The sequence below is a fragment of the Oxyura jamaicensis genome, chromosome 1, assembly GCF_011077185.1.
Source record: "Oxyura jamaicensis isolate SHBP4307 breed ruddy duck chromosome 1, BPBGC_Ojam_1.0, whole genome shotgun sequence".
NCBI lineage: Eukaryota > Metazoa > Chordata > Aves > Anseriformes > Anatidae > Oxyura > Oxyura jamaicensis.
The window spans coordinates 15,159,052-15,179,506 of NC_048893.1; the positions used below are offsets into that span (position 1 = coordinate 15,159,052).

Here is a 20,455-nt window from a genome sequence, read left to right on the forward strand (position 1 = left end):
TTACTGGGAGGGCTCCTTACTGGGAGGGCTCCTTACTGGGAGGGCTCTTGTGGGAAGTCTTTACGGGCTGGCATCAAAACTGTTTGCTTGGCAGTCCTGTCATCTCTGTGAATCATGCAAACCTTGGATATTTTTTGCATACGGTTCCCCTTTGTGGTCATTTAGAGCCTTTACTTAGCATTAGAGGGGATGAAATTATTTGGCACCTGTCATAACTGCGTTAATTTCTCAATGTAGGAAATTAATTTTGACACTTAAAAACAACACAAAACCCAGTGAAGATATGTGAAGAAACACTAGGTGTTTTTTTTTTTGTTTGTTTTTTTGTTTTTTTTTTTAAATTTGTCAGACTTCATTCTACAAGTCAGTGCTAAAAGCCTTTGGGAACTGGAGGGCAAGTTGGGTTTTTGGGATGCACAGAAAATTACTAAGTTTTGAAAATGTGTTTTCTATCTTGATCTTTAGAAAAGGTTTTTGGCTTCATTGTACTAGAAAACAACTTAAGTACCTCTGGAGCTTCAGGAGCCCTCAGAGTTCATGCTTGGAAGAACAATTGATTGCCTTTGTGCTGAATTCACTGGATTAGCGAAAGAATAAGTGTTTAGTCTGAAAAAGCAGCTTGCCCTCCGACTGACATGAAGGCATTAAACTAAAGCAGCAGAATACCCCACCTAGCTGGCAGCTTCTACCCATTGCATGCTATAGGCAGGGTACTACAATGGTTTGTTTGCTTGGATTTCCACTTGTGTAGGATGCTTTTTGGAAAGGCATGTGATGAATTTCTCTGACTACTCTCTTTTTCTACCTAGAAATAAAAGGCATTTTATTACAGAATGTTCACTAAGTTAGAAGAAAGTAGCATTGCCAAAAGCATACGTACATATTTATTGGGTTTTGTGATCAGTGGATGTAAGTCCACGTGGATGAAGTTGATTGCTAGCGACGGACCTCTGTAACTCATGAATTACTTTTCATGTTATTTTATTGAAAGAAAAAAAGATAATTCTGTAACAGAGAGTCCGTGACCTATATTACACACTCCATGTCCTTAAATGCAAATACAATTTCTAGAATATTTAAGCTTATTTTACACATCATACAGCCGTCCTTTAATGATGTTTTGCAAAGGTTTGCTTAATTCCCACTCCACACTAGAGGGTACGCTGACAAGGGACGCATCTTCTGCTAGCAAGGAACTTTCTATAAAGCAATTAGCATGCAGAAAAACTTAAAATAAATTATGGTTATTTTTGGAAGTATTGCATAGTGGGATACAGTGAAGCTTTTAGAATAAAAGTTCTGAAAAATACTCCTGATAGGGATATACATCCCACAGTAGAAAAAATCCTAATCTGTAATAATAATAATAATAATAAAATAGGTCATGTGATTTGTACAGGATGTTTCTAACTTGAATTAACATATAAGTTTGGTGATATAATTCAAACTAGTCTTCAGCCCACTCATTCAGAGCGTGCAGAGAGCTCTCCCTACCCAGCAAGTGCTGGCACGGCCGCAGTAGATCAGCAGGCAGCTTTGGACACTTCTGTCTCCATTAGATTTTTGGAAGAAGTTTCATGTGCCCGGGGAGGAGGGTTTTGGCTTAGTTTCCTCTGGAAGGGGTATAATTTGCGCACTCTGAGAGTGCTCTGTGCTCTGAACCAGCTAAGTAAAGACATGGGGGCATTTTGCCTCAAAACAGCACAGCCACCCCAAACCAAACACGAATATAGACGTGCCCTGTAAAGCACAGGGTATGAAATATGCCTTGAAAGTGTGCTCTCTATATACAGATCTTCAACTTCAGCGTTATGTAACTGAAAGTAGCAACGCTGAGGTATATATAGGTACCTGAGGTTTGATTTAAATGGAGAATCTGTATATAACATTCCATGATTTTTTGTATGTTGCTGTACTGCTGCTGTTTTATTGCCCCTAAATATAGCTTTGCTTCTCTGCTGTCTTTTTGGCCCTGATTTTTTTTTTTTTTTTTTTTTTTTTAAGTAGATTTTGCGTTGAGAACTTGGAAACACTTAAAAAAAAAAAAGTTAAAAGTCAATTCCATAAACAAATTATTAGTTAATTACAGCTGGAATAATACGTTATTATGTTGGGCAGAGTTTTTTCTTTCTGGTAGTTAACCATTAAGCAAATTGAGTCACAAACTTCCACGGCCTGCTTTCGTCCCAGCTAGTGAATTCAGTTCTGACAGTACTGCAGAGGAACTAATCAAATTGCAGAGTATAAGAAGTCTGAGACGGCTGTGTTCCTCACACTGGTTTATCAGAAACTGAACGAACCGAAATAAAAGCTGGAATTAGTCTCAGTGGGGAATAATGACGAATGGGGCGCTCTTACCTTTAGAAGTTGTTAAAAATTGCTTTTTTCCTATGAAGATATGTTGCTTTGCTGAAACCAAGCATTGCATAGAAGTGTTCTTACTGTGACAAGAAAGGAAAGGAAGAAATGCCAGGCCTTCTTGCTATCATAGCAAGGGGTCTTTCATATAAGATAACATGTAGACTTTGGGAGTCCCTACTCCCAAATTACTACTTCAACCTTTTTTTTTTTTTTTTCTTTTTTCTTTTTTTCTTTTTTTTTGCTGTAAAGAAAATCTCTTTTCACAATGAATGCAGGAAGAAGCTTGGTAAACCCAGAAAGTCTGATTCCAAGATCTGAAATGAATCGTGCAAATTGCTCTTCAGCAGCGTGTCCCGTACATACAGGAACATTCAGGGTTGCAGGCAAGTTGTCAGCTTGAAGTTAGCAGGTGAACCGTCAGGGAAAGTGGCATTACTTTCACAAATGTTTGCCTGAGCAGGGCTCTGATACAGTCAGGACTTTTGGCTCAGATGGCAGGAAGCTTCCTGTCTTGAGGAAAAATGAGAAATTTTCACTCAGTAAGGAATAATTTTCAGATTTCTTGTTTACTTTGTTTGTATGGTCCTTTTTTTTAATGATGAACTTCTAATAGTTATTTTTGTCTCTTCTTAAACAGAATTAGACCGCAGCTAGCCAAAGAGAAGATTGAAGGATGCCATATTTGTACATCTGTCACACCTGGGGAACCTCAAGTGTTCTTGGGAAAAGATAAAGCCTTCACTTTTGATTATGTGTTCAACATCGACTCGCAGCAAGAAGAAATCTATATACAGTGTATAGAAAAACTGATTGAAGGTTGCTTTGAAGGCTACAATGCCACTGTCTTTGCTTATGGCCAAGTAAGCTTTACAATTTTATTTAAAGTATTTATTTTGCAATAAGCACAAAGAGTTTCTTGTAATTAATCTTCCTCTTAAGTTTCACAATGCATGAACCTGTTGTTGTTGGCTTTATTTTAAACAAGATATTCTCTAGAATATTGTTTAGGAGTCTGCACAGATTCTGTGCTGAATGGCACTTCAAATGCAGCAGACAGAAGTGCAAGGTTTGAATTAATAATAGTACTGAGAATAGCATGAGTCCATATAATTCCTGAATTCACCCTTTAAGGTAGCAATAAAATTAGTGACTTCAGTAGATTTACTGATGTAAGTTGTACTAAAATTCCTCCTGAGCAGTTCTCCATACCATCGCATTTTCAGATGCTTTTGGGAGAAGGAGGTTCGGTATTTGTTAATAGATCCTGGAGAGCTTTGAGTCACGCTTTTTGTAGGCAAAATGTAATGACCGGATTCCGAAGTCTGAGAACGTTTCTGAGAGAACAAATACCCCCTCAGTAAGCAGGATGCGTTTTTTTTTTTTTTTCTCAGAGCTGAAATATCATTGAGCACAGCATAGAGAATGCATTATTGTCGTCTTAATTTTTCCTTCAGGAACTGATTGCATAGAAATTGATCTTAGTGGGATGCTGAATTTCACCGCTGTTAAATGTCTTATCTCAAGTTAGTTAGGTGAAGTCTAGCCATGGTGAAACAAAGCAGTTGGCAGATCCAATTTGGTAGATTATGTTCAACAGCATAGTACTGTCTTTGTCTTAGACTTGACCCGCTAATTAAGTAAAAACCCAACACTACCCGGTCTTCTATAGGATTTTGCTTTTAATTAAGCTGTTTTCTTAGTGAAGGTACAGCTTGTAGTCTTAGGGGCTGTCTATAAATGGTGTTTATTCTACCTGAGATATTAAGGTGTCATAATTAAGAGAGCTGTTTGATCTACTTCAGTAAAGAATGCTTTTACCTCTAAATAAGTGCCTTAATTAGCATTCTTGGTTGAAAATGTTAACTATTCTTTTGACCTCAGAGATGATAACTCAAGGCAGGTGTAAGCAGCTTAGAGGAAGCTTGTAGGGGAAAGGTTGTGCAAGATTGAAGTGGTCCCTGCCTGTGTTGCAGGTGATCCGTGGATAAACAGTAGAATTTGTGCAACATCTACTGTTGATCTACTTTTCAAATGACTATTTATGTGCATATATCGAAAAAACCGACAAAAACTGACTTTGTAGTCTTTGTCTAACACTAGTGTTCAGAAACTCTTTCTCTGATTCATGTTCTAGTGACAACTACTCATTCACTTTAGACAGGTGCTGGCAAAACATATACCATGGGCACTGGATTTGATGTCAACATAACAGAAGAGGAACAAGGCATTATATCACGTGCTGTGAAGCATCTTTTTAGATGTATTGAAGAAAAGAAACAAGCTGCTATTAAACAAGGACTTCCACCTCCAGATTTTAAAGTGAACGCGCAGTTCCTAGAGGTAAATATGATCTGTGTGTGTGTGTAATTTATTTTCTGTAAAGCAGATGAAACACTTCTTCTGGTTGCTACTTTTATACACTTTATTTTCTCATAAGATGTTTTGAATTAATCTTCTAGATTTCAAAAGCATTTTTATGGAGTTTGCTTTGGCTTTTTAATGTACAAAAAGAGTCTTTTTATCTTATTCCAATTATTTTCGTAACTTTATTTACAGGGTTACTTTGAAGTGTAGAAATGTTGTCATCATTTATCCCTTTCTGCGCCACTCATTTGTTCATGGGGCCTATTGCTGTTGCTTGTCTACAATGCTTTATGAAAGTCTCTTTCATAAACTATTTTTTTTTATGAATTCTTGCTTACGGAAGCAAGAAAATTGTTCTGTGTTGTACCCTTGCTTTGCCTGTTCATGTAACTATCCCATAGATTTCTTTTGACTTCAAAATCTGTTCAGTAGACGTGGTTGATTCCTCTCATGAAAGAAGAAACCTAGCTTAAAAATATATATATTTTTTTTGTGTGTGTGTGTGATCCTCAGTGGTTTAGGATTGGGCTTCTGTGTCAGTAGGCCCAGAGAAAACCTGAGTTGGTGCTGTAGAAAAGCTGTTCCCTTTGTTCTTGTTACAGCCTCTCTCACTACTAGCTGTGTCTACCTACACCTGTGATTTTTCGGGTCTGCAGCAGCTGCTGGTTCACCTCTTGCAGCTTTTAAGCTGTGATTCCTGCTAATCTATCTGTTTTTTCAATCAACAGATATAGTTGTGACATTTACATTCACTACCAAGCTATAATTCCTGATACTCAAATGAGAGTCATTTTAGGGAAGAGTTGCATACATGTGTATTATTTAGTTCAGTATTTTGCAACTTTGTCTACTGCAGCTTTGGAGAAAAAAGAAAAGAAAAGAAATTGTATTACCAAGGAGAAAAACCAGTTGGTTTTATTACTGCCGAAGTAAACTAGGTCGTCAAGTTCCCGAAAACTGTTCCCGAACTGTTTTAAAGATTAACAAACTGGCATTGGTTTTGCACTAGTACAGATTTCCCGCTGTTAACCTTAGGCAGAGGTTCTAGTTCCTCTGGCTAATGTTTGCCTAGAGAGATTCTGGGCTTGAGAAAGGGTGGTAGAAATGCTGTGCTGTTCTTTTCTCTCTCAATTTTAACACTGGGAGCTGCAGTGTCATTTTTGCTCAGGCAGCTGCAACAGCAGTGGTGTAAGGGGTAGTAGCTGTACTACTTAAGTATAGTTTCTGAATTCCTTGATATTTTTTTTTTTTTTTTTTTTAAATAACGTTACAAATGTGGCTGCAAGAGTCCCAAAATACAGCCCAGTAATTGAATGTTACAGTGATAGCAGTATGATGGGTTGTTGCAGTACTGTAATTCTGAACTGCAACCACAATGACATACTTCAGATGAAATCCCTATCTAAATCAGACAAAGGTTAAATGATACATATATAATAGCTTCTTCCTTAAAATGTCATGGTGTTGGATGATTTTTTTTTTTATTGTGCTGTGGCTAAATCGGAACTTCCCCAGAAAGAACATTTTCCAGAAATTAATTTTCTTGCCTTTTTTTTTTTTTGACTGATGATTAGCGTTTCTAATAAGCAGCTTGTGCAAAAATTAAGTGTTAAATTCCTTTTGGGGGAGGAATGGTTTAATCTAAAAGAGAAACAAGCATAGAATTATTAAGGTAAAAGGCAGAAAATGAGAAAAGGTGTAATGGGAGGAGTGTGTGAGAGCTGGAATTGTTTGGAGGGTGCAGCCAACTGCATCAGCAAAAGGAGAAGCCCAAGGTCAGACCTGAAGACAGCAGGTGCCTGCCACAGAAAGCACGGCCGTTGTTCTGCTGGCACCAGTGCCTGCCCTTGCCTGGTCCCAGCAATGAGTTTTCTTCCAAGTCTGACTATGTAGAGGAAGTTGTAGCTTCTTAGGGTGGCATAACATGGAGTGTGAGGTGCTGGCCTCTGCTCCTGGTAACCAATGTGAGGATGTGTGGGAATGGCACAAAGCTGCACCAGGGGAGGTTCAGACTGGACACAAGGAAAAACTTCTTTACGGTGCGGGTGGTCACACACTGGAACAGGCTTCCTAGAGAAGTGGCTGATGTGCCTATCAGTGTTCAGGAGGCGTTTGGACAAAGCCCTCATTAATATTCTCTAACTTTTGGTTAGGTCTGAAGTGGTCAGGCAGTTGGTCTTCATGGCCTTTGAAGTTCCTTCCAAACTGAACTATTTTATCCTAACAGTGAAGTGTGCAGATGTCTTAATTTGCAGCCGCTGTTTATCATCCTATTGTCCTTTAAAGCACCCTTTACTGAAAGGCTTGGCATGTCGTGGATTTTTAGAACCTTCTGCATGTTTCACGCACAGATTTAGAAGTTTTTCCTTCCTATCATAATATTACTTTTTTACCCCCTTTTTTCTTTCAGCTTTACAATGAAGAAATTCTTGATCTGTTTGACACCACACGTGATATTGATGCAAAGAATAAAAAATCAAACATTAAAATCCACGAAGATTCAGCTGGAGGAATTTATACAGTGGGTGTTACGACCCGAACTGTGAACGGGGAATCAGAGGTGACCATTTAAAATAAATTACTCTGTAGCATACTGAGTGCATTCTAAGTATGTGGTCTGTATGTTTTGATAAGTGTCATACTTTTCATTTTTTTTTCATTCTTATTTTTCACCCCTATGTAGTAGTGGTGTTAACACTTCTCAGACCTTAATTCCAGAGAAAACTGCAACAAACAAGAGAAGCAAATATTCCCAATTATCATTCTGTTCAAAATGAGCAGTTAAAGATAGAAGTTATGCTTGCTAACATAAGCCTTCAGCATCTTAGATAGTTTAGGTGTATGTTTAGCCAAAATTTTCCTTTGCTTTTTGTAGGCTTAAATATCATGTCGGATGTTAATTTCCTCTTAATTCTATAAATAGACTTTTGCCAACAGTGCAGTTCCACTGGGAAAGAAATTTTAGGCATGTGTGTACATCTAATTTCCAAATCTTGTATGTTATTTTTTTAATCCTTTTATATTTTATCCTGGGACAGGAAAGCTTTGCAAGATGACTAATGTGAGGTTAACTGCTGTTTAAAAAAAAAAAAAAAAAAAAAGTGTCTGTGCATTGCAAATCTAAATACGAATGTTATTGTGCTATGCATTTTAGTACAAAAAGTACAAAAACCTGTACACTTTTGCCACAGGGGAATGGAAGGGAGATTGCCGTGTTATTACCAAGGGACAGTAAAAAGATGGATACAAATACTTAAGTAGCTTCTTTTAGAAACCACAAAAAACACTTTGTTTCCTTATTTAAGAATCTCTGTGCCTTTTGCATATAGGCACTGAAACGATAGCAAAGAGAAAAAGCTTACTTGTATCCAAAGAATTTGATAAGTGCTATAGGAACACTTTTTATGTAAATTGCAAGCCACGCAATGTGCTTCTTGTCTGTCTTCTAGATGATGCAGTGCCTGAAGCTGGGGGCTTTGTCTCGAACCACTGCCAGTACTCAGATGAATGTTCAGAGCTCGCGGTCGCACGCTATCTTTACCATTCACTTATGTCAAACCAGAGTTTGTCCTGCATTTAACACTGTACGTATCTTTGCTGTTAGTAAGCTTCGCTGTAATCATTTTTCAAAACGTGAATATTGTTTTGGCAGCAAATGAGATCTGAATTGCACTTACCAAAGTTTCTACAGCCAGCATCATGCTCCACGAATTTGCTAAGCATTATAATAATTTGATTTAATCTGTGCACATGTAACCATCTTCTAGCCAGAGGCAACAATAAACTGCTGCCTCTTACATGAACCTGCCCATTCTCCTCTAGCATTTTCTTCAGTATTTAGTTACAACATACCCACGTAACAAAGTTAAAATATAATTTGTCTTTCATTGGGAAAGCGTTTTTCCAAGTCTTAGTAGTTAGTGGGTTTAGGGCTGTAGTCAAGCTGAAAGTGCGGGGTATTTCAGGTGAAGCGTTGATATCCAGCAAGGAGCAAGCAAAAAAACAGCGTTCTGTAGCTTAGCATTTTTATTTTAAATAGATAAATATTTAGAATTTTGATGTGTTGTAAGTTTATGCAATTTATTTCAGTGAACTCCTAAGTACCTAGGTGCATAGATAACATAGTTTTAAGCTTGGGGAACAGTGCAATGTGTTTGTAATGCTTATTTTGGCGTGGGTTCTTTCTTTTTATTCTTTTTAACACTGCAAATAATCATTTGCAGGCAAAATGAGTGTCACTCCCTGGTCCTTTGTGGTATGTAGACCTGCTTCATACCCCTGTTAAAAACACTTCTTGCTGCTTCCCACATCAGAACTGGGGACCTGGTGGTGTGGGCAGCTGTCACCTCACTCGGGGAGGACCGGCAGAGCCTGGCCAGGCACCTCAGTCACTGCGTGGTGGCACTGTCTGCTCAGAGGCTTTGCTGAGAGCTGTGCACGTGGCTCACTCCCTGACTATCTCACCCAGGAGCATCGCTTCCTACAGAGCAGCGTGCCTGCGGTGGGCATTTGCCACCGGCTGAGATGTTTCGGCTCAGGTACTCGTGGACATCCACGGGGCCTTTCTTCTGGCCCGGCCTGGTTTTTAAGAGTGGCTGGTGTTAGAGGAGCAGGCAGCCACCTTCTGCCTTGTGTCAAACTGTGTTTTCTTTCAAGATTTCAAGATGATGTTAGGGGCTGGAGTAGGACATGTCACCATTGCCTTTCCCTGCAGCGCCCAGGAGAGCAGAGGCTGGACCTGATGGGAATGCTCCCAGAATATAAATTGATAGAAATCCTTTATGGGTGGCCAGGAGAGATGCTGCTCAAGTTTCTGTTTTTGTGGCTGCCTGTAGACAGCAGTTTTGGGAGACCTTTGTTACTAGGGCAACAGCTTCTCCAAGGAGGAGGGCATTGGCTGTGTGCTTGTGTCCTGCAGAGCAGGCAGGCAGCCAGGGCACCAAAACGCTGCTCCTCTCGCTGCACTCATGCTGTCAGCACTTCTCAGGACTTTCTGGACATACATTTGGTTTTACTGTGAGAGTGAAAGGATGTGTTAATCATTGCTTTGAAGGCTGGGAAACAGTGATCTGCCAGCAGTGTGACTGTCAAAGTATCCAAAACAGTGACAGTCCAGTCTCATGGAAGTGGAGTGAATCCATCTTGTCTCTGAAACTGCTACAAAAGGAGATTACTTAAAAAGATTGAAGTGTTGAGCTGCTGTGCAAATGGCTTGGTCTGTAGCCACACGTACTGCTCCTTGCAATAGCAGAGGGAGCTGTTGCCTAGTTGATCAAGGACATTGCCACAGAATACCCGATCTTTTTATTTATTTATTTTATTTTTAAAGAAATAGCAGAACCAACCATGCTTATTGTGGTAGAAATTCCTAATCAAGCCTGTAGACTGGGCTGTGTGAATATTTTTAGTCTGGTATAGACTAGATATATGCCTATTACATGCTGCTGGGGTAGGTAGAAATAGCCCTGAGGTGGGTATCAAAGCAGAAAGGTCAAGAAGTGTCTGGCTTGAAGATTCTTCTCTTCTTATTCAGCGTTGTTTTCACATAGATAGGTCTATCTAGATTTAGAGTAAATTAAAGTCAACGATATATTGTACAGTTAATTGACAAATAAAAAGCTTGGACTAAGATAGAAGGTAATTTTGCTGCCGTGCTTTGGGATGTGACAAAGAAAGAGGCTGAAGTACTGTTCCCTGCTCGTGGTGCAGTGCGTTCCTTGGCAGACTCACTGTGCTGCTCGAGGGATGATGGAAGTGCTGGTCATCCCAGTTACCGGACAAAAGGAAGGAACCTCTTTCTCCTACACTCAATTCTTCTGTCCTTATTTCCTGGTCAAGTCAGAAGTGCTGATGGAATACTGGCTGCTGGGAAAACTGGCTTAAAAATAATTCCTAAAATGAAGTTAAACAATCATGCCACAGAGAAACTGATGGGGATTAGAGAGATAGAGAGGTATAAAATCAAAATGAGTTGGTTGGAAGGATTATGAGCTAAGTGGGTCTGGTAATTTTGGGGTGTCTGTGTAATAATATTGTTACTGATTTATTTTATTTAGTTAAAATCCTTGTATTTCCCCCCTCCTCACCCTAAATCAACTGTAGACCATGCTTAGAAGTAATTGATATTGACAAGCATCTAGAGCTGTGTCTTCAAGAATATATTAGTAGATATTACTAAAACAAAGTTTTTTTTTGAGAGAGTTGTTGTTGCTATTATAAGAGAATTAGTAAATAGGAAGGAAATGGACATGACAAAAAGCTATTCTTGTAAATAATTGTTGATTGAACTTTGTGGGAGACTAAAATAAAAGACCTTACCAAGCTTTATGGATTCTCCTTTATTTCAGGATAATGCCACCGATAACAGGATAATATCTGAATCTTCTCAGATGAATGAGTTTGAAACTCTTACTGCCAAGTTCCATTTTGTTGATCTAGCAGGATCTGAAAGGCTAAAGCGAACAGGAGCTACAGGAGAAAGGGCAAAAGAAGGCATTTCCATCAACTGTGGACTAGTAAGATTACACAACTTGTTTCCGTGGGCTGTCGGTACCATCTTCTCTTCCTTTCTGGATCACTTCCTTTTAGTAATCCCTAGCTGAAATAGATCATGTGCAGAATGAGGCCTGTAGCATAAGATGTTACATAGTATGTATTGATTCTTACCAGGTTCTGGCTTGTTAACATTTTTTGGCTTGCATTAGGTTCTAATTAGCAAGTTACAGTACTTATAACTATTTTGAAATCTAGTTAGTTACTCCAGCTCTTAAAAGATCTGGTAGAGTTCCTTTTACTTTTCATTTTTATTTTTAAATGTTTTTTTATTCCATCAAGAACCAAACAAGTGGAGAAAATTGCAAGCAGTTTGCAGGGAGTACAGGCACGTAAAACATGGACAACGAACAAGTTTAACTGATGAATAAATGCTGACTCTATATTACAGTTATGAAATGTAGTGTAAAAAACCCTAGGCAAAACATTTCTGAGTAGAAATAAAAAAATTAAGTTGATAGCATCACTTCATATTTTTTATCTGAGTACTGGCTCTTTATGCATTTTTGTAATTAGCTATTAAATGTTTTATTTAATTATGACTACACTGAAAAGTAGTGCTGGTGATTATCAGTGAAGATTGTGGTTTCATAGCTTTGTTTTGAGCTGCTTGGCTGTGTGTAGGCTCTGCAATTCTTCTTTTAAAGACCCAATAACATAAGTTCATTTTGTTTGAAATCATAACCTTTAAATAGCCTTTTTTTTTTTTTTTATTTATTTTTTATTTTCCCCTGGTTCTAGTGTATAGTATCAGAGATGTATTCTGCACACTGAAACTTTCAGCGATTCTCCTCTCACTGTCCCAGACAGTGGTTATATTTTGTAGGCAGTGGTAGAGCATTCACTTCAATTTTGTCATTGATATAAGCACAAAGCCAAAAGAAATTTGGAGTTTTAATGAAACAAATGCATCCTTAACAAAAATGGGTTACAGAATGCCCAAAGGTGAAAACAAGCATAGTAAAAGTAATATTTTATTTGATCACAAAACCCTCACTTACACTGAATTCCAGCCATCAACTTTGGGAAACACAGATGAAGATGAATTAAACTTTAAAGCACTTTTAGAATATGGCTTTATGCTGTTCTGCAATTGCTGGGTGCAGTAAAAGCATTTTCAAGACTGTGTTAAGAATTGATTGTGCAGGGCGCCATCTAGAGGAACGTGTTTTAATTTGGCAAGTGAATAATCCTGTACGTGTAAATGTACATCTAAACGTAATTTTATAGACAAATATTTAGCTGTTTATAAACATGAAATAAGCCACATTTTAGCAATGCAGTGGCCGTGGACTAAATAACTTCAAGACTTAAATGCTTAAATCTTCATCAGGTGCAACTTATTTTTATATCCATAGAGGTAGTAGAATAATTTTCTAAATATTAATGCTCCATATATTATTCTAAATTTAGCATTAAGCAGCCTGATAAATTTTAAAATGAATATGGCTACTGTTAGAGGCATAGACGAGCTTTAATAATCATTGAAACTAAATGTTTGTTACATGAAGTAGTTCTAACTGTAGATTTTGACTGAGGTGAGATACCATTAGACAGTGCACACAATTGTGTTAAGCTATTTGTTCCTGAAGATACCAGACTGTACGATAAATGTTTATAAATTCCCATGCTAGCAGTGAAACAGATGATTTCCGATGTAAAAACGTTGAGAAATACTTTTTAAAATATGTGAATTGTCATGTGATTTCCACTTCCCACCCTCCCAATACACAGACTTGAGTTTGTGACTGATTTTTAAAATAAAGCTACCCAGGAGTTGATTCTAACTTGCGTGTTACATGATTTGGTGTTTTACAGCTGGCTCTTGGCAATGTAATAAGTGCATTGGGAGATAAAAGTAAGAAGGCAACTCATGTACCATACAGAGATTCAAAGCTTACAAGGCTACTTCAGGACTCCCTTGGGGGAAACAGGTACGGAAACATTTTGCATGTTTCATTGTGAATGAAAGCGAATGAGTACATGATCTTCAGAACGTAAAATAACTCTTAAAGAGGGTTGTTATCTTTATTATTGTTTGTTGGTGGGAGGTTCCAAAACTAAATGACTGTTATGATAGGAAATGCTGGCAATGCAAGGAAAAGATATTAAAGAGGCTTTTTGCATCATTCTTTTCAATGCTGTTGTGGCTTTACTAGTTATGGGGCTTTGAGTTACCTGGAAATGCTAACTTCTAAGTAAAGGACAAGTCCTTCCTCTTTAGATTATAGGTACCATAAGTGTTAAATTTGTTACTGGGTCATAACCATATTAATTACAGCATAGTTTAAAGCCATGATGACTTCTGCTTCAAGCAGATGTTTTTGTTGCTTATTGTTAAACAATATTAGCTTTTGATTTGTTGCCAGTATAGTAACATAGAGGAGGTGACTGACTTTGTCTGTCTTTCAATACAACTGTAAAAACAAACAAACAAACAAAACAAAAAACAGCAGACTTCTCCCTGGAGAATGTCATCAGACTATTGCTATTTTAACTTCTTAAACTGAAATTTGGTGTCCTCTCCTTGATTTTTTTGTCACTAATTTCCCTTCAGTCTCTTATGCCTTTTCCCTCCCTATGAGGTAGCGTTGTGGTTATCTGCATGCAGTTATCCCATTATTTACTTATCATCCAGTTACAAGTATCATCCAGTAATATTTCTTCATTCGAGCCCTTTGCCATGGTTTGTGTTGGTTACCATGGAGGTGACTGCATTGCATGCAAAGGGCTAAGGCTTGGGGATTAACGATACTGTGCCCTTACTATTTATATTTATAATTGTGTTTCATATTATTAAGTCCTCATAGATGCTCGCTGCTGTTGAAGCTGTGCCTTGTAAGAGCCAGATGAAGGCCTAAAAGCAGAGAGGTGTTTCTGCAGAGGCATTCACACTGACTTTGATGTCAGCCTTACCTTTCGGGAAAGCTTTATTGTTGGCTGATGTCTCTCTCTGGATCTCTGCTGGCTTGCGTCAGCATGTGTTGCCATCTATTAGCTAGAGAGCCCAAACCACATTTGCAAATTAGATTGTCTAGCTCAGACTGCTGCCCTTTTGGGTCAGGCTCGCTGTCTGCTCTGATCACCATGAGCAGGAGCTTCGTTCCCCTTGCAGAAAGTACCCTTTGTTGTTGAGCAAGGCAGCTTAGCGCATACACTGCCGTCTTTTCATAAAGGTTATCTATCTCGGGATATTGTGGATGTGTCCAGTTATCTCGTGTTGAATTAGAGACCAATAGAATCAAACAACTGTTCACCAGAACTGTTTGTACGAGCCTCCTCTGTATACGTACTGCATAGAGATGAGGAAGAGAGGCTTGGGCTCTGGAAGCTCTAAGCAAACATGCGACATGAACATGTAGAAATACAAAAGGGGCCGTAGTTAAGTACGTTTTAGCAAGGTAGTACGTTTATTCCTCTATTTAATCTGATGAGGCTGACTGCTGTCTTCAGGGGGGCAGGAAGTATTCTGGGCATTTCACAAAAGAATAGGGAAAAGTGGAGGACATCTCTCAAATCACTGCTCTGTTCTTCAGAGGTATAACGTCAGTAACAGTCTGCAGTATTGCAGCAGAGAGATGTACAAAATGGGTAAAATAAAGGCTAGGATTTTCAAAAGTGTTTAATGGAGGAAGAAACCCAATAATAGGGAAAAAACAGGAGAAACAGAGTGCATGACTTCTAAGCTGTTTCTGGAAATAACTTTACAAATAGCATTTCTTGACAAATTTTATATCAAATATACCAGCTAATAGTCACTTTTCAAGCTGCTTCTAAAATTGCACTTTTACTGAAATATTATTTCAATATGACTGAAAACATTTTTTGTCTGGTAGCTCAACTGCTCCCTCTCCTGTACTTCAAGAGAAATCACAGTTTACTGGAAAACGTGCAGATTGCAAATGCAGTTCAGAGTGTTTACAAGGTTATGAAGATATATTATTTCTGTTCCTGATGGATGTTCATTTTCTGTTCTCCCACCCCTCATTTTTATTTTTGTAATATACATGATAAGGCAGGTAAAAATTAGTAGTTTACTGTTAAGGAAGAGTTGCACATTGTAACACAACTTAAATAATTTTATATCCAAGCTTTAGCAAACAAACTGTGGGAAAGCTAAATTTTAATAAATATACATTTTTTTCCCCTGGGAAATCAGATTATTAGATTCCTGCTAGTCTTTTCCATAGCTTTCCAAATTCCACCCTAGGCGCTACAGTCCACATTATCCTTTCTCTTTTGCAAATACTTAAAAAGATTTGCTAGTAGTGATTCAGGTTAAAAGATAGAATATATATTCAGGTTAGAATATAATTCAGGTTAGAATACAAATATAGTTCTATAACAGTTCTGAAGCAGCATTTAAGCATTAATGTTTCTTGAATTATTCAAGTAAAAATATGGAGCACTCCCTAGATTTCAGCGAGGCATTTTAAAGAAGTGGAAAAATAAAAGGAGTAGAATGGTGTTTGAAAATGAGTCCACTATAAAATGCAGATAGGAAAGTGGAGCTTGAGTTGCTCAGTTTTTAATAAAGCTAGCAGAACCAATTGTCTGAGGCTTAGAAAATGAGTCAAATTCTAAACTGAAAGCACAAGTAGTCCTGATCTCAGAATTATTATTATTTTCTTAATCTAGCATGTTCTTATCTTTAGGACTAAACTCCACAAGTCTGGGGAGGTGATGCAATGGTGCACAGGAGGTCTGAGAGAGAATTGCTGATATCTAGTCCTGTCTTATACGCCGAATCTTTCCTGTGTCCTCAGGCTAGTTACTCTTTTTAGTTTAATTTCACAGTGTGTAAGGTGAATATAGTCCCTTGCTTCACAAAGGGTTGCAAGGAGTAATTTGTTTCTCTTGATCTGAAATTACAGAAGGCGAAGATCAGATCCTGTCTGCCTAATGCAGGTATTGCTCCGTTGCCCTGAAGACAGTGCACTCCTAACACAGCCACCTAAGCTTCCACGTACAACAGAGAGTAGCATGTTCCTCTAAAGCCTGCTGGGGATTATCCAGTCACCTCCTATATATCTGTTTTCCCCTGTGTGTTGAGAATTTAGGGCATATAGGTGCCTTTAAGTGAGGATCTACAGCTGGAATTCTGGTTCTGACCCCTCCAAACTGTTCTTGTCTGATGTGAAATGAGAGTGAGTGTGATCGTGGTTCCTCCCCTTACCAGCCGAATAACTAAACCATCAGGCTGGAACGAAAGGCATTTTTTTCTGTCTTCCCTCCCCTCCTACCCAGGAGGTAAAAAAAAACACAAAAACAGGAGGTTTTTTTTGTTCCCAGCCTATTTCTTGGAGCAGGGAGTACATTCTTACCTTGTATATCCCAGGATGGGATGGATAGAGGGTGTTAGAGGAGCCCAGAAACTGGTTGTTTGTCTTGGACATAGCTCAACTATTGCTCCTTTTTGTGGAAGTGCTCTAAGCTTAAGTGGTGTTGCAAAACATGGAATTAATACATTTCTTGCCAGATGTACTGAGGATAAGTACTATCTTTTGGGCTTCATTTGGTATAGCAGATAATTGGAGCTGAAGAATTTAGGCAGTTTGGATCTCAGTAGAAAAGTATAGGTGGAAGACAGGTATTTTATGAAGTTCTGGGCACATCTGAGCAGCTGAAGGTGAGTGTTTGGGCAGCTTCCAGATTAAGTGGGTAGGCAACTCACGAATTAATGAGTCCTGACAATTACAAGATCCAAATCACTATTTGAGGCCTCAGGTTGCTTTTAAGTACTGTAATCTCAGTTTACATGTGATTAGGAAACTGAATATAATTTGAAAAAGATTTCCAGGAACATCAGTTAGTTGCTTTTATAATTTTACATGTAGAACAATTAATGATCTGTCTCTTATACTATGCTAGGGTGATACAAGATGTAACAGTGCTGGAACTTTGTGGTTGACAGTCTTCTGCTACAGTGAGCTAGATCTAAAAAATTTTCACAAATGTTATGAAGTTACTATTCCTTTTTTCACCTTCTGTTAGCCTCTCTTTGTTCTTGATTTGTAAAGCTAACCTATGTTTGTAACTTGCAGTCAAACGCTCATGATAGCGTGCGTGAGCCCATCAGATCGAGACTTCATGGAAACCTTGAACACTTTGAAGTACGCGAATCGGGCACGAAACATCAAGAACAAGGTGATGGTTAATCAGGATAGGGCTAGTCAACAGATAAATGCTTTGCGCAGTGAGATTACACGGCTACAGATGGAGCTTATGGAATACAAAACAGTAAGTGTATCCTTTTAGGATTTCTTCTGCTCTAAAATGGTTATAGTCCTACAGCTTGTTTTCTGATGACTGGTTCCATTTCACACACTAAAAAAATTGGGTAGTAACACTAATTTATAAAGCACTTCCAGTCATTACCAGATGCTCTCCTGCTTAGTGATGAGAAATAGTCACTTTCAAAGTGAAAATGATCACAGTTTAGATTGGCACATGAAGGAATATGTGGACACTTATCATGTACTGCTTTAAGACTTAATAGAGAGCTAAAAGTATTTGTGTTTTAAAAATAGCTTTAAAATTATACAAGCTAAATACTCGTACTTTACAATGCCCATTTCTTCCTGAAAATTTAAACTAAAGCTAATGCTTTCAGCAATAAATGTGGTTGCCAAATAGCATCATCTTCCTCTGCTATACTTGAGATAGTATCCGGATTTAATACAGATTGACTTCTCATTTCTTAACCTCCTCAAGAACTTGTATTTGCGGCTAATATGGAGCTATGCAGGCAGGACCCAAATGCTAGGATGTTGGTCAGACATCAGTGCTTTTAAAACTATCCATACTGTTTTAAACTCTTTGAGAGAATATCTTTTGCTATGAGTATCTATGTGGAATTTTAAGCAACCGGTGTCTTGTCTTTGATTTTTTTTTTAAAGTGTACATCATTAACCAGTAATAATAGTAATAATGTATATGTTTCCTTAAGGGTAAAAGGATTATAGATGAAGAAGGTGTTGAAAGCATCAACGACATGTTTCATGAAAATGCTATGCTGCAAACAGAAAACAACAACCTGCGTGTTAGAATTAAAGCAATGCAAGAGACTATTGATGCACTGAGAGCCAGAGTAACACAGCTTGTGAGTGATCAGGCCAACCAAGTGCTAGCCAGAGCAGGTATGTTGTGGGTGTGTTGTGCATGCTTGTTTGTAAACTGCTTAATAAGTATGTGAACTCAAAGTAGTTACATGTTCTTGTTCCGTGGGTTCCTTGGAACAAAGAGTTGACTTTGGAAAAGGTAACATGGGTTCTACTTTGGCAGGGAAAGGCCCCCATCTAGCTCTTTTCTCTATTTCTGGCAACGTCTATTGATAGAAATTGTTTGGGACTCTGACTTTGCCATTCATGTAGTACTATGAACAACATGAAGTGTGAAATAATCTCTTTGGAGAGGAATTATTCTATGCTTAGTTACACATGGGCTTAAACATTTTGCTTTGGGGAGGACCCAGACACAGATGGGTGACAGTTGGCTTGCTTTTCACTTCATGGAACAATCAACCAATTGAAATACCACAAATGCATTGTTCTTCTTGTGCACTGTCTGTAAGGTTCCTTTTGATTTATAGTACATCCATTACCAGAAGTTGTTAATATAGAAACAAATGGAATACAAGAAGTTATTTTTAATAACCCTGATCACAGGACATAAAGAGGAATCAAGCCCTTAATGCAGTTTAAGGAGGAAATATTTTTCATAAATCAGAAGATCTAAATGTGTATCCTGTATGACATTCCCTTTGCTGGTACCTTGTGCCTATTAGCTTTATTGAGATATTAATGCTGTTGTTATTTCCCCCACGCTCCAAGGAGAAGGAAATGAAGAAATTAGCAACATGATTCATAATTATATCAAGGAAATTGAAGATCTCAGGTATTTAAATAATATGTATTTGAATCATTGTATTAAAAACAAATACTAGTAATTTTAGCAAGTAAATACTTCAATTGACTGAACATTGAGTTTTTCTGTGTGGGGATTGCTTTAGGACAGTGGTCCTTCAGCTTCTATCTGGTGTTGATTTTGGCCACAAAAAGTTAAAATATTACAAATGAAGCAAGCAATACAAATGTAAATTGTTACATTGAATGATGATGGTGACTTGTTGCACAAAAGCATTGTTTTATCATAACTTTGTAGTCTGGTATAAATGATGGTACTGAGAAATGACTCATTAAAAAAAATAAATTAAAGGTATTAAATATCCTAGATATTTATACTTCACCTTCTTGGAGCTGCATTATTGCAAAAAAATTATCTGGCCTATTCTCACTTAATGTTACAGATACATAATACAGTAGCTTTCGTGTAAAGCATGTACTTGTCTGCCCACACTGTATGTATCTGTATATATGTATGTCTCTATATAAATATCCACTCGGGTATATATATGCACATGTATGGTATCTGTGCAGTGTCTGTACCCATTGTGTAAAATGCTCTAACCAGGTATTTACCATGCTTGTATTTCATAAAACTTCACCTTGTATTGCACTTTCTTTTAAAACTGAAGATAATGCATTGCAGTTACAGATACTAAAGAGGTATATTTGTCTTGTTTTTTTTTTAAGAGCCAAATTATTAGAAAGCGAAGCAGTGAATGAAAATCTTCGACGCAACTTGTCAAGAGCTTCAACAAGATCCACGTACTTTGGTGGACCATCAGCATTTTCTGCTTCCATGCTTTCTTCAGAAAAAGAGACGATGGAAATTCTAGATATAGCCAAGAAAGATCTAGAAAAGCTGAAAAAAAAAGAAAGGAAAAAGAAAAAGAGGTGGTGTATAAATTATAGTGTTATTTATTTACTTTTTATTAGTAAAGGGATGCATTGTTTTATTAAGTTTGAGAATTTAAAGTTCATTGTTGGTGTGTGGGTTTGGTTTCTGAACTGCTGTTCCTACAGACCCTTTTACGCGTTGAACTTATAGGTGTTTTTCTCTTGCATCTTTTCTTCCAATGACGTATATGGTATTTGTAGAATGAATGTCTCCGATTTAATGACCTTTTTATATTTTATAATTTTGCACAACTGTAAAAGCACAGGTGCTCTCCATAACTTCTTTTAAGCATCTGAAGTTCAAAAGAGGTTTTCAAGAACAAAAATTACATTTTTTTTCTGCCTTGTGTCAAAAGTGATACAGCTTTCTGAAGAAA

General features: G+C 37.8%; 1 protein-coding gene across 9 annotated transcripts in view; it reads left to right on the forward strand.

The window, feature by feature from the left end:
- The window catches only part of KIF21A (kinesin family member 21A), a 91,181-nt gene that overhangs the window by 27,409 nt on the left and 43,317 nt on the right, over nucleotides 1-20,455 (forward strand). For all 9 annotated transcript variants that reach the window (XM_035316063.1, XM_035316065.1, XM_035316071.1 and 6 more), the window contains exons 2-11: nucleotides 2,999-3,221; nucleotides 4,519-4,701; nucleotides 7,136-7,285; nucleotides 8,175-8,309; nucleotides 11,073-11,240; nucleotides 13,096-13,211; nucleotides 17,322-17,517; nucleotides 18,227-18,416; nucleotides 19,110-19,173; nucleotides 19,872-20,075. In XM_035316063.1, the coding sequence (XP_035171954.1) occupies nucleotides 2,999-3,221; nucleotides 4,519-4,701; nucleotides 7,136-7,285; nucleotides 8,175-8,309; nucleotides 11,073-11,240; nucleotides 13,096-13,211; nucleotides 17,322-17,517; nucleotides 18,227-18,416; nucleotides 19,110-19,173; nucleotides 19,872-20,075 (1,629 nt within the window). The remainder of the gene's footprint in view (nucleotides 1-2,998; nucleotides 3,222-4,518; nucleotides 4,702-7,135; nucleotides 7,286-8,174; nucleotides 8,310-11,072; nucleotides 11,241-13,095; nucleotides 13,212-17,321; nucleotides 17,518-18,226; nucleotides 18,417-19,109; nucleotides 19,174-19,871; nucleotides 20,076-20,455) is intronic.